At 43.7% G+C, this 15,408-nt stretch overlaps 1 protein-coding gene across 1 annotated transcript; it reads right to left on the reverse strand.

Moving 5' to 3' along the window:
- Positions 1–308: 308 nt before the first annotated feature.
- Positions 309–15,006, reverse strand: LOC139787079 (uncharacterized). The gene is made up of 3 exons (XM_071726169.1): positions 14,988–15,006; positions 831–1,042; positions 309–758 (listed from the first exon to the last, which is right to left on the reverse strand). Exons 1-3 carry the CDS (start codon positions 15,004–15,006, stop codon positions 309–311), a joined length of 681 nt encoding a protein of 226 aa, XP_071582270.1.
- Positions 15,007–15,408: the final 402 nt, after the last annotated feature.

The following is a 15,408-nucleotide window of genomic DNA, read 5'->3' on the forward strand; positions in this document are numbered from 1 at the left end:
TTTGAAGGAGTACATTTTCCAGAATGTAAACAAATAAATTATAATGTAGTTTTGCGATTGCTGTATCGCGTGCGAGAAACAGACTTTCTAGAGCCCAACAGACAAATTAATGTTGTCGTTGAACGTTGAATTCGTATGATACAGAACGAAGAAGTGGTCTTCCAAACTGTGAACGATACATCGGCTGTCATTGAATGGAAAACCGAACTTGAATTATTGCGGTTTTGCAATTCTACACATAGCAACTGCAAAAAAGATGCGCTAACTTTTATTAAGAGTTTAAACAAAAAATTAATATTGTGTACCTATTACAGAAGATGTTCGAAATGTCCACCGCCACATTGGATGCACAATCGCGCACGCCGAATCAAACTTTGCTGTGCGTTACGCATCATTTCCGGCGTCACGGTCGCGAATGCTTCAATCATTCTTCCTTCTAACTCTTCACGACTATCGATACGCTCTCGATAAACGTATTGTTTCACAGTGCCCCAGAGGAAAAAATCTAATGGAGTCAGATCGGGAGATCTCGCTGGCCAATTTACAGGACCTCCGCGGCCTATCCATCTATCCGGATAGCTCGCATCCAACACGCGACGCGCGCGTAAAGATGCATGGGCCGGCGCTCCGTCGTGTTGAAAAAACATTTGTCGTCTCTGGTCCAAAGGCAATTTTTCTATTAGATCCAACAAGTCGGTTTGTAAAAAATTGGTGTAAATATGTCCTGTGAGTCTCGCAGGCAGTTCAAACGGACCGATCTGAAATTTTTATATGAGCAATGAAATTTGTGAAGAATGTTATACATTTTTGTACAAAATCATAAAACTTACTATCGAAGTGTTTAATATGCCAGCCCATAAATTAATACTGAATCGATGCTGGTAACTTTTAATGTGATATCCATTTGGATTCTCGTTCGCCCAGAGATGCGTATTGTGACTATTGAAAATACCATCGCGCGTAAAGTACGATTCATCGGTAAATAGGATGTTATTCACAAAACCAGGTTGATTCTCTTCCTTATTCAATAACAGTAGGTAAACTATGTTAGTTCTAAATTACTCTGTGTGCGTGCATGCGCGCGTGTGAGTGTGTGTGTGTGTGTGTGTGTGTGTGATAATCGACAGGATCTCGTTATCGTGAACCGTTTTCGGGGCGCCGCGGGGGTATCGGGTTACACACGGGTATCGGATTTCGCGGGGGTACCGCGTTTTTGCCGCGCCGCGGGAGAGGGGGTCCGCGTTTTCGCCGCGCCGCGAGGTCCGCGTGCAACGGCCGCGTTGGTCCGCGCGACGTCTCGTTCGCGTTATCTCCCCCTCGTAGATGTTCTTTCGCGCCCCCGTCCCCCATTCTCGCGCGTCTTCACGGTCGCGGTCTCTCTCTCTCCATCGCTCGCGGTCTCTCTCTCATTCCCGTTCGCGCACGTCTTCTCGTTCGCGCGGTCTCTCTCTCTCCCTCGCTCGCGGTCTCTCTCTCGTTCCCGTTCGCGCGCGTCTTCTCGCTCGCGGCTCCCGTTCGCGTTCTCGCTCACGCTATTTAATCGTTTGGATCTTCGCGATATTTATTTTTAATATTACATTTAAGTAAGCGATAAACGAAGACAGCTTAATTCTAATGACAGGGAATGGGATGAATGGTAAATGAAAAAGAAAAATCGTTTAAACTTTTTACCATATTATAAACTTATTTATTTGTCATGTGGCATGAATTTTGTGTCGACAAGAATTCATACAAATAGGTTAGATTACTATGCACTTTATTCCTCTGATGGGGTTGAAAGACATTTTAGGGAAGCCAACCCTTTACAAAATCATCTTACAATTAAATTATTTCCGCGTATAAGAAGACATACGAGTGTCTTCTCGTTTAAATTATAGACGGATTCGTCAAGAAGTCTCGCGATGATTTCATCGAACACGTGTAAAACTGCAAATTTTGCAGTTTTTTTTCGAAAGGCGCATCCGTACGGATGCTGAGATGAAATTAGATATGATAAAAAAGCAAACGTTGCATTATTAGTAGGATATAAATTGACGAATCTGGGGGATACGCTCAGTGGCCGAGGACTGGAAGTCGCGAGTGCAACAAATTGTGGTAGAAAGAGGAACATGGAGCAAGAGTTGTTGGAGCAATCCACCCTTTTAAATTCGAGGGAAGACTTTGCCGCGTGGGAGCAACGATGCGACGAGTTTATCGAATCGTTGGAAGAACAAAGTCGAATTAAACGGCCGCGATTAGCGATCGGTCTCAAACAGTCGTTGGTCGCCTGTATCGCACGACTCGAAGGTCTGAAAGACTCGGTACGTCAACGTTTCGTGCATGTGGGTGCAGGATACAGTGCGAGTGAGACAGGACTTAGATGGCGTGAGATAGATACGGCTTTTGAAAGTCGTATACTGACCGGTGTGGTAATAAATTCCAAACACATCGACCCTCATCAATTTCTCAAAGATGCGAGAGACATTGTACTCATTCATGTGCGAATCGTCATGCAACGACATGAAAATGTAAAAATAAACACAATGTTTAATGGTGAATTTGTTGCGGGCGACAAACGCGCGAATAAAAGTATCGCTACGAGAAACTATGAACTCTTCCGTGAGTCCGATTTGTGTGAGTGGTACAAGCGACACGTCATCGAGCCTACCCAAGCAAAGCTGGAGGAATTCCAGGAACGCGATAGCGGATGGGCGTTGTCGCGTATACTTACTTTGACTGTAAATGTGAACAAATATAATCCATTGCACGCGGGGTGTCTTGTGGAAATACCGCGAGAAATTAAATTGAAGAGAGCGGTGATAAACGTGCGATCAATGGACAATGCATGTTTCGCATGGTCAGTGATGGCGGCTCTGCATCCAGCCCAAATAAATGCAGATCTGCAATCGTCGTATCCTCATTACACGTCGGTACTAAATCTTACAAACATTAAATTTCCAATGACGTTGGATCAAATTAAACGGTTTGAAGATCACAACGAAATCTCCATCAATGTGTACGGTATCGAGAAAAAAAACAAGGAACTTGCGATCTTGCCAATACGGGTTACTGGTCGAAAGATGGACAGGCATGTAAATATGCTGTACGTGCACGACGACAACGTGGGACATTTTGCGTGGATCAAGAACCTATCCCGCCTCGTGAGCTCGCAATTGAGCAAGAATAGGAACAAAAAATACTTTTGCGATCGGTGAGTATACATTCTAATAAATAATAAAAATAATTTTACGTGAAAGATATATAAAAAAAATTTCATTATTTACAGATGTCTGCACTATTTCTACACGAGCGAGAAATTGGAAGCCCACACCGTCGACTGTCGGGAGATGAACGACTGCGCGATCAAGTTACCGAGCGATAACGACAAGTGGTTGGCTTTCAAGAATCACGGCAGGAAGGAACGAGTTCCGTTTATAGTATACGCCGACCTTGAATGTACCCTGGAGAAGATGGAAGCGGATCCGGAAACGTCCAGGTACACGTATCAACATCATCGCGTATTTAGCATAGGATACTACGTGCGCTGCTCGTACGACGACTCGCTATCAATGTATCGGTTTCGTCGCGATAAGGAGTGCGTCGCGTGGTTCGCCGAGGAGCTAAGACGTTTAGCTCACGACGTAAAGACAATCTTGTCCACTAATGTACCCATGGCGGATTTCACGCGAGACGAGTGGGAAAAGTTTAACAGCGCAACGCACTGTCACGTGTGCGAAAAACCGTTCGAGCCAGACGACGTGCGAGTACGCGATCATTGTCATCTGACCGGTCAGTACAGAGGTCCCGCGCACTCAAACTGTAATCTAAACTATAAAGATTCGCATTGCATTCCCATAGTTTTTCATAATTTATCGGGCTATGACGCGCATTTTATTATAACGGAAATAGCAACAGCGTACGAAGGACATGTAGACTTGCTCCCAATTACAAAAGAGAAATATATTTCGTTTACGAAAAACGTTAAAAGCACCGAAGATAAAGATAAGAAAACTTGCGTCAAATTGCGATTTATCGATTCGTACAAGTTTCTCACCGCTAGTCTCGACAAATTGGCATCATATCTCAGCAAGGATAAACTGCGAATATTGCAACGCGAATTTTGTAAAATATCCGCAGAAAATTTTGATTTGCTGACACGAAAAGGCGTATTTCCGTACGAGTACATTGACTGCGTCGAAAAGTTGGAGGACTCGTGTTTACCACCGCGCGACTCGTTTTATAGTTCATTGACAGGTGACACCGTATCCGAGAGCGATTACGCGCACGCCGTCAACGTCTGGCAGCGGTTCACCATTCGAACGCTCGGTGACTACAGCGATTTATATCTCAAAACCGATGTCTTGCTGTTGGCCGATATCTTTGAAAATTTTCGCGATAGCTGCGTCGCGAGTTATGGACTCGATCCCGCGTATTATTATACTCTACCAGGTTTTACGTGGGATGCTATGTTGAAGCATACGCGTATCAATTTCGAATTGCTCACCGACATTGACATGGTCATGTTTATCGAACGCGGTATACGCGGCGGTTTGAGTCAATGTTCAAACAGATACGCGCTGGCCAACAACAAGTACATGCAGTCGTACGATCCATCGAAACCGTCGTCATATCTGATGTATTTCGACGTAAACAACTTATACGGCTGGGCAATGTGTCAACCATTGCCATACGCAGATTTTCAATGGGTTGACGACGTGACCGATTTTAATGTTATGGATGTCGCGTTGGATTCCACGATAGGCTACATTCTCGAAGTCGACTTGGAATATCCGCAACATCTTCACGACGCGCACACTGACCTACCGTTCTGTCCGACGCGCGATAAACCACCCGGTAAGCGGCAGGACAAGCTCCTCGCAACATTATACGATAAGAAACGTTACGTCATACATTATCGCAACCTGCAGCAGTGCACTCGTCATGGTCTCCGTATATCAAAGATTCACCGCATATTGAAATTCGCGCAATCTCCATGGCTTCGCGATTATATAGAACTTAATACGAAATTTAGAACATTGGCCAAGAATGATTTCGAGAAAAATTTATACAAATTGATGAACAATGCTGTGTTTGGCAAAACCATGGAGAATGTGCGCAATCACGTTGACGTGCGACTCGTGACTCATTGGGAGGGTAGATACGGCGCGGAGGCAATGATCGCGAAACCAAATTTTCATAGCCGAAGCGTCTTTTCGGAGAATTTAGTAGCAATAGAAATGCGAAAACTCGAGGTGAAGTTCGACAAACCAATCTACGTGGGTATGTGCATCCTCGATATATCCAAGACATGTTTGTACGAATTTCACCACGAGTACATGTTACCATTGTATCACGACAAGTGTAAAGTCACGTACACCGATACGGACAGTCTCATTTATCACATCGAGTGCGACGATGTGTATGACACCATGAAGCGCCACATTATTAGATTTGACACTAGCGATTACGCGATCGATAATGCGTACGGTATCCCACTCGCCAATAAAAAAGTACCGGGCTTAATGAAAGACGAAAATAACGGTGCGATAATGACCGAATTCGTCGGGCTTAGAGCAAAGATGTACGCCTTGCGAGTCGACGGTAAGAAAGATACGAAAAAGGCTAAAGGTGTTAAGAGTAACGTCGTAGCCAGGTCGATAACGTTCGACGATTACACGCGATGTCTGCACGACGAAATTGAAATGACGCGACAGCAAGCCTGCATAAGATCCAAACAGCACGAGGTATACACCGTGTCCGAAACGAAAATAGCTCTAAGTCCGTACGATGATAAGCGATACATTATACCCGGTTCTACCGAGACGCTGCCATGGGGGCATTATAAAATACCTTTGTAAAATACAATTGTAAATACATTTAGATATGTATGAAAATAAATGACTCATTTGTATGTATAATATGTTTTTATATTGTAATAAATTTTTACAATACATTATTCTTGTGTATCCATGAATTGTGTGAATTATCAAATCCTAACCACTTTACATAAACCTCATCCCCCCTTTTGCGCAAAACTTTTTCAACGAGATACACGTCGGGATTGGCAACGCAATGTAACTCGTATTCGTAGAAGCCGCCGGCGACGGGTTTTCCGCAGGAATCTTCCAATAGATACGTCACGGGATTAGTTTTCTGCACTTTGACGATTCTAAACACCTCCGTGGTCCAATTTGGCGTGTATCCTTTCTCGAAGATTGTCTTGAATTTACTCACGCGTACCGAGTCGCCCACTCTGAATCGCGCGGGACCAGCGATCTTTACGTGGCTGTACACCGTTGTTAGGAGCTTGTCGGTGATCGCGGGGGTAACATCGATGGGTCGCATGCCGATAGTTCGATGCTTTCGCGCGTTGTAATCCGATACGAGACCCGACAGCGAATCGATCCATTTGTAATTTCCGTTGAGCGTAAACATTTTCCACATATCGTTCTTGAGCGTGCGATTGAATCGTTCGACGACCGATGCCTTCATTACGGAATAGGTCGAATAGTGATTGATATTATGTTTCTTCAAGAGTTTCTGCACGTTTGCGTTGTAAAATTCTTTGCCCTTGTCAGTCTGCAGATTTTTCGGACATCTTCCGCCGTCTCGAATTATTTTCGCTATCGCCGTAGTAACCTCGGTTCCGCTCTTGGCCTTGAGCGGTACGGCCCATGCGTGCTTGCTCAGCACGTCGATAACGGTGAGTATGTAGTAGTAGCCTCTGTTGAATCGCGTGTATGGACGCATCTCGACCACATCCGCCTGCCACAGGTCATCGTATCCGCGCACTATGACGCGTCTTCGCGAAAAATTTCTTCTCGCAGGAGCGTGTAGTTCTTCCACCAGCCTCCGTTTCTCAGTTGATTGCTTCTTACTAGCCATGACGCTGACGCGCAACTGACGCAGAGATCAGATGTACGTTCTTATCTATTCGCGATGATTCGCAATTACATCTTGAATCATCTTTTGAAGTTCGTTTAGGGTAATTTGCGCGTTATTCTGGAATGTGGCCATCTTTCTCTCAATTTCATCCTGCTGATCCTTCAAAATTTGCACGCTCTGCTGCACGTAACGTTTATTGGCTGCATCGCCATCATCTACAGGCGGCGCTATCCGTCGAATCTTGCGCGATTTCGCGTCAAAGTCGGTGGCGACCATGCAAAGAGCGTTATCGCGCACGTAATTTCTGATTAATCCGCTCCATTGATAGTACGGTTCCGCACCGCCTCTTCCGAGCGATATACCAAACTTGTTGATCGGCATTTCGATGTTGATTGAACGACTCGCCGACGCGCGGTTTAATTTATAATAAGTCCAGCCTCGCGAAGTTCCTCGATAATCGACAGGATCTCGTTATCGTGACCGGTGTGACCCGCTAGGCGCGAAGCTTCGAGCAATCGGAGACGATCTACAAGCTCGTTGGGATCGTCCCAATGAACATAGTCGATCTTGTTGTCGTTTAATGTCATGGCACGCGGTATACCTTTTCCAGCTTTTTTACCCGAAATCGACGATGCAATTATATGGTCGATCTTGTTGCCGTTTAATGTCGTGGCACGCGGTATACCTTTTCCAGCTTTTTTACCCGAAATCAACGGTGCGATTATTTGTGTGTACTTGTATCCCCTGTTGCCATTTATTCGAGCGTGAGCATCATAATTGCGCTTATGAGCACTCGTCGTCAACAGAATGCTCTTGTATGTTTGCATATCGTCCACCGTGTAGATATCGTCATTGGGAAATTTCTTAAAGATCAACTCGTAAAGACCGCGTGTGCCAGCGTATCGTATGCCGTCGATAATTATGTTGTCCGCGTTGTTCACGTCAAAACGTTTATTACCGAGCATCATTCCATCGTTGCTGAAATAAACGCCGTATACGGTGTCTATACCGCTTTCTTGATCGCCGCTCAGAACTGCCCCGACGTACTTTTGGCCCAATAGACCAAAGTGATCTCGCAACGTTTCTCGACCCTCAGATGTTTGCAACTGCTGTCGAACGGACGTCACGAGTGAGTCATCCGTGGTTTCGAAAACATCTTCGTTTGCGAGTGATTCGAGTATTGTGGGTTGCACGGAAGGCGCAGAGGTTATCGGTGGTTCATTCAATGGACCTGTCGATCGTTTCGATTTATGCGGTTGTAAAATTTTGGTTATTTCGCTCAAATTAGATGGCACATTTATCGATCGTTTCAACGTAACCGGAGTTGAAGCCATTACAGAGTCGTTAAACGAGGCGTTTGGTCGTTTTCGTTTGAACTTTGGCTCTTCGTCTTCCCACACCGTTTCATTCTCAATCTTTGACACGTCAGATTCTTTGCCAACGGTGTTTTCGGCAATCTGCCTTAGAGGCTCGATGATGGGCTTAAAGTGTCTCTCCAACGCGATATCTTCCTCCATTTTGCCAGTTTTCAAGGCGTGATACTTTTTGCGAATCGAATCGCTTGTTTTCGCAATTTGATTTGCTATTCTCTCGCGCTCTCTAATCTCCTCGCCGCTGTCCATGTTGCGATAACGTTGTTCAATCGGCGCGTCGACAACAACTAACCGCGTTTCGGTATCGCAAAGTCGTTAAATCCTTTTCTGTATCGACCATTCGAAATCGCGCTGTCCTTGTCTATCACCACGAATCCATACTTTTGTTGCCAACATGTATCACACAATTTGCTGAAATCATCGTATGACATATCTGTGTTTACGTGATCGTTGAATATGTGTTTCAGATTGGTACCATCCTGTTTAAACAGAATCAATAAATTCGCGTTGTCGCGTATAAGATGCTTCGGTATCTTTGCATACGTCTGACAAAGATAGAAGGAGTCAACGTCGGCGTGCCGGCCCATTGCAAAGTATTCTCTTATCGTATCCTGCTTGTCGCATGCCACGTCATCAAAGATAAAAATAGAATTCGGGAGCGCCTCGCTCGGTGGAATGACGTCACTGTTATTCGAGAACGTAAAGTAGCCAATTTCTTCTATCGGTGTTAGTATATTCTCCAAATATCGGTATTTCGACTGTTGCAGCGATTTCGAGTACACATACACGTTCTCGAAACGTACACCGTGCGGACTTTCCAGCAAGCTTATCAAGACGTTTGTCTTGCCGCAATTCGACGGACCGCAGATGATACCACGTATAGAAATCGGTAGCATGTCTCCATGTTTGCGTACCTCTTTCGTTAACTGTATCCTATCGTCAAAGTTTGTCACTTTGATCGTCCGCGATTGTCGTACAAACCGCATTTTACCTCCCCTCCACAACGAATGAAAAACAGTATCGAGAAAGCTGGCCTATTTATAGAGGCGCGTAGAGCTGAGATGCTCAGTCTTTAAAATGTTTTTGCTCGTGTCGGATAACAGCGATATTTACGATTTAACCGCCGAGCAGTTAAAGTATATACCAAAGGTCATTCTACTACGGCAGTTTTATAATCATATAGATTATTTGTGGGATAAGCTTCCCGAACATATCAAGGCAGATTCGGAGGTTCAGCAATACCGTCGCTGTTTAATACATTATAATTTGTCGTGTCAGCAAACGCACATCGACGGTCCGCCGCCGTTGATAAAAAACTGTGGCGAATGCCGCCGAAGATAGGTCGAGGTCTGTTGAATCGCGCGATAAACGCGCTTCCGATCGAATTACACATTCCCGGCTATCAATTTTGCGGTCCGGGAACTCATTTAGAAACACGATTGGCAAGAGGTGATCAGGGTATTAATCCATTGGACGCAGCGTGTCGCGAGCACGACATAGCCTACTCGCGTAGCAGCGATCTCGCAGAACGACACGTGGCAGACAATATACTTGCCGCGAAAGCGCGAAAACGTGTCACCGCGAACGATTCGACTCTCGGAGAGAGAGCTGCAGCTACAGCCGTCTGGGCGGCCATGAAGGCTAAAACGAAACTCGGTATGGGTTTGAAAACGAAGAAAAAGAAGAAGAACAAGCGAATACTTCCGATAGCGAAACGCGGTGGTATTCTACCGATCCTGCCGTTATTAGGGGTTCTCGGTTCGTTGGTCGGCGGAGCGGCGGGAGTCGCAAAGGCCGTGAACGATAACAAAGCCGCGCGACGTCAGCTGGAAGAGATGCAACGTCACAATCGCGCCATGGAAGGTCACGGACTTTATCTCGCTCCGTACAAACGCGGACGGGGAGTCTCGAGAAAAAAAAAAACGTCGAAGAGACGCTAAAAATCCCCAAGGGTGTAACTACCAACGTACAACTGCAACAATTGGCAAAGCGTATGCGCATTCCATATTTTCGAGGTATTTTCATGCGCGACTCGTTACCGATCGGCGGTGTACGTCGAAACGAAAGCGGTATCGTGAATTTGGATAATACTGAGGGACCGGGTACTCACTGGGTGGCGTACGCGAAGAGGGGAGATCGTGCCATATATTTCGACAGTTTTGGCAATCTTCGACCACCGAGAGAATTGGCGCAGTATCTAAAGAACAATGTAATAGAGTACAATCGCACGCCATATCAGCGATACGATCAGAGCAATTGTGGACAACTGTGTCTGCGTTTTCTACAGTCGGCTGACAATCAATTTAAAGACCGGCGTTACGCTGTTTAATCTCAGTATTCATTCAAACATGTCACTGACATTTACGCTCACCGGCAAGAGCAGCATCCTCGCGGTAAGCTACTTTCCCGCCGTGGATTTGAGCGATGGCGATTACGAGCTCGGTCTGACAGATTTTGAAACCTATCACACGATACCGAATGTAAATTCGTCGAACAATAAATTCTACTATGACGACGACAAGGAGATTACCATTCCCGAAGGATCGTACGAACTGCGTGATATAGACATGTATCTGAAACGCGCTCTTTTATGGGATCAATCCAATAATGTCTCGATAAATGAAGATGAATCGCACCCATTGATTATTCGGGCTAATAACAATACGATGAAGAGCGAGATCAAGTGCGCTTATCGGATAAATTTCACCAAACCGAACAACATTGGATCGCTGCTGGGATTTTCAGCGAATCGCGTGCTGGAGTCGCGACAATGGCACGAATCGGATGTTCCGATAAATATCATCAACGTAAACATCATTCGCATAGAGTGTAACGTGACCGCGGGTGCGTACAGCAACGACAAGTACGTGCACACGATACACGAGTTTTCACCGAGTGTGCCTCCAGGATATAAGATATCGGAAACGCCGGCACAGATCATTTACCTTCCGATCATCGTACGGAGCATTTCGGACTTGACGCTTCGCGTCGTGGATCAGGACGGCCGATTGATTGATTTTCGTGGAGAGGAGATCACCGTTAGACTGCATGTACGAAGACGACAGCGATAACGTGAGATGCTCGTACTGAACGAAGCTGAGCAGGTGCAACAGACGAGAAACAAAATTAGAGAGACAATCCGATCGCCAAAGAAGAAACTCACTGCGTCGAACGTTGAATTTCTGAAATCATTGGGTTTCGTCGTACGAAATGGCTAATATCTTAAACATTGGAGGTGAACCGATCTTTGACGACAGCGTCGTCAAGATTGAGACACACACGTACAATCCGTATGCCAACACAACGTTTGGACATAACGATGAGATAAGAATACCCATACAACAACAGGATTTATACACGTTGCCGTGCGAGAGCTTTCTCTACGTTGAAGGAAGATTGACGATAAAGAAAAGGGATGACGAGTCTCAGGCAACGCTTGCGAATAATTGTGCAGCGTTCATGTTCGATGAGATTCGATACGAGCTCAACGGTGTGGAGATTGATCGCAACAGAAACGTTGGAATAACCAGTACCATCAAGAACTATGTATCGCTATCGTATAATGATTCTCAACTCATGCGGAATGCTGGATGGGACGTTTCATCGAGCATACCGGAAGGATACTTCAACTTTTGCGTACCGCTCAAGAGGTTGCTGGGCTTTTGCGAGGATTACAAACGCGTGGTTGTTAACGCTCGTCACGAATTAATTTTGATACGAGCGCGCAGCGATAACAATTGCATTGTGGGAAATCCGGCGACGGAGCCGGAAATTGAATTGTTTAAAGTACAGTGGCGAATGCCTCACGTCACATTAAACGAGATCAATAAGCTATCCATGCTACGGGCCTTGGAAAGCGGGCGATATCTTAGTGTTAGTTTCCGTTCGTGGGATCTGTACGAGTACCCCATGTTGCAGAGCACGACCAAGCATTCGTGGGCCGTCAAAACGGCGACTCAGCTGGAGAAGCCGCGATACGTTATCTTTGCGCTGCAGACCGGGCGCAAGAATATCATGTCTCAAAATGTTAGCGTATTCGATGACTGTAACTTGACCAACGTGAAACTTTATCTAAACTCTGAATTTTATCCGTACGACGACTTGAATCTGGATTTTGGCAAAAATCGATACGCCGTCCTTTTCGATATGTATGCGCGTTTTCGTAAAGCTTATTACGGATACGATTCCAGTGATACGCTTTGCAGCTTGTATACATTCCTGATGGAAGGACCTTTTGTGGTCATCGATTGCTCGCGACAAAACGAATCTGTCAAGAGCGCCACCGTGGATGTGCGAATAGAATTTGACTGCAAAGAGAATGTACCGGCAAATACTACCGCCTATTGCCTCATCTTGCATGATCGTGTAATCGAATACTGTCCATTGTCGAACGTAGTGCGCAAAATCATGTAAATTGCAATATCAGCGGGTATTGCGATATAAGAAGCACTGATGTACCGCGATAAGATACAGATTGCTCCGTCGTTTCGTCATGATCGTACCAACGTTTGTCGATCTGCAAGGCTTCACCGTCGGGATGAAATTTGTCGTAAAGGAGGTGGCGGTTCTGAGAAACGGGACCGTTTTGGCACATTACATTTTTACATGTCCCATGCCATGGAGTCTCCTCACGAAATCCGACAAATCATGCGCTTCTTGGTTGATTGCAAATCACCATGGACTACGATGGGAGGATGGAAACGTGCCATACAGCATGGCGAAACATTTAATTACATCGGCCGTGCTTGGAGAGGGTGACGAGACGTCGACTCTTGTGTACGTCAAGGGATGCCAGAAACGAGAATGGCTGGTGGATTTACTTGAGAATAAAGCTAGAAAAAATCTAAACATTGAGACTTTGGATGCCGATTACGAAGATATCGAATCTTTAAATAATCTAGATGTTACTAATACTATAAGATGTGAAAAACATGTTAAGAATTGCGCATTACAAAATGTATTAAAAATATGTAACTGGTGGTCGCGACACCAGAAAAAATTATGATTTTTTTTTAAAATAAACTATATATGTATATATAAAATGTTTTATTTCCTTTTCCCACATAGTTTGTAATATAATATAGATGTTTTAGTTGTTTAAAAGCTATTCAAAAGCTGTTTTAGCTGTTCAAAAGCTGTTTTTAGTTGTTTGATAGTTGTTTTTAGTTGTTTTTAAAGATGTTTTTTGTTGTTTTTAGTTGTTTTTAGTTGTTTCTAAAGATGTTTTTTGTTGTTTTTAGTTGTTTTTAAAGATGTTTTTTGTTGTTTTTAGTTGTTTTTAGTTGTTTTTAGTTGTTTCTAAAGATGTTTTTAGTTGTTTTTAGTTGTTTTTAGCTGTTTTTAGTTGTTTGATAGTTGTTTTTAGTTGTTTTAAAGATGTTTTTTGTTGTTTTTAGTTGTTTTTAGTTGTTTCTAAAGATGTTTTTAGTTGTTTGATAGTTGTTTGATAGATGTTTTTAAAGCTGTTTTAGTTGTTTTTAGTTGTTTGATAGTTGTTTTTAGTTGTTTTTAAAGATGTTTTTTGTTGTTTTTAGTTGTTTCTAAAGATGTTTTTAGTTGTTTTTAGTTGTTTTTTAGCTGTTTTTAAAGTTGTTTGATAGCTGTTTTTAAAGTTGTTTTTAAAGATGTTTTAAAGAAGTTTGATAGCGGTTCAATAGCAGTTATACAGATTAAACCATTGAAAGTTAATGTTGCGATATCGTTTTCATGAACATACGTGTCTCGCGGTGACTTCATTGCACACGTGCAAAACTGTACATCGTAGATTTTTCGCAAGGCGCATCCGTACGGATGCTGAGATCATTGTGAAATTAGATATGTTAAACAAACGATGTGACAATAGTGAGATATAGAAGGATGAATTTGAGGGTACGCTCAGTAGTCGTGGACCGAAAGTCGCGAGTACAACACATAACATGAGCGACGAGTACATAAAATTGTGCAAACCGGTGCTCAATAGTAAATTCAAAATAGTGAAAATCAGCGAACCGCGGATGAGAAATTGTAGCAGATTGTACTTGTCGGACGTCGACGTAGCGCGATATTTGATCCGTCGCGAATTGGGAATCGCCGATCTCCGATCGAACCGGGAGTTTCTCAACACCGAATTTAATTGGAAAAGAACCTTCGGATATTTTCCAAAGTTTATATTTTAGCGCGTGAGTGGAACAGAGTGTATATAAAATGGATTTCGAAGAATTGCAGTTTGAAGGAGAAGAAAGAATGGAAGTTGAAGTGAATGAACAAGAAGAAGAAGAAATGGACGTTGAAGTGAATGAAGAGGAAGAAATGGATGATGATGATGCAATATTGTCAGACGATTCATGTTATGACAGCGAAAGGTCTGATACGGAAGAAATTTTCAGAGTTTTAAACCAAGCTGAAGTGAATACGTTGAATCCTTTGAAAAAGATGTGTTGCACATACTTTTATTTCACTTCCGGGCACGCAAAGTTTTGTGTATCATGTATGGTGAGAATAAGCGGACTGTTCTCAATGTTGTACGCTGAGCGAAAACATGACACCCGTCTTTATGTACTCATGGACGGTCTCTTCTGTTCATCATGTGGAGATCCATTATATCTAATTATGCCATGTAATCTGTGTCCTGTGTGCACATGTCATTTGTGAAAGACATAGCCTGCAGTATTTTTAACTATTTTAGTGAAGCTTGTTTTATTAACCTTGATAGCTGTCTTTTTTCTCGCGAGGATTATTTTTGCATAACATAATACGCCGCAGATAAATCACGCGCATCCTCGCTTCTCATCTTATTCGATAGCGGTTCAGAGTATCCACCTGCGACTGCATGATGCAAAGGTAAGTAGAAGATTATTTTTCATGATAGCTAGTTTTGATAATATAATATGTCACAGATAAATCACGTACAACCCTCTCTCTTCATTTTTCAATGCCCTATAAATTGAGCTCGGGCTAGAGCGCGGTCAGTATAACGAACATCTTTAGCGACGATCGACAGCTATCAGATTCCGCGTGAATTTTTGATTGAGTGCGTGTGTGACAATGGAGTACATTGAAATATTTTTTCCAAGGAACATCTTGGTACGAAGTGCGACAAAAGTGTAGTGACATACATTATAGAGTTTTTAATGTTTTTTCTTTTTTGTTTAGTGGATGTGGCCGCGATGGGTGCGGCGCATTTTAAGGATCG

Source organism: Temnothorax nylanderi, unplaced genomic scaffold, assembly GCF_030848795.1.
Source record: "Temnothorax nylanderi isolate EJ_2023f unplaced genomic scaffold, tnyl_v1.0 TNYL_tig1260_pilon, whole genome shotgun sequence".
Lineage (NCBI taxonomy): Eukaryota > Metazoa > Arthropoda > Insecta > Hymenoptera > Formicidae > Temnothorax > Temnothorax nylanderi.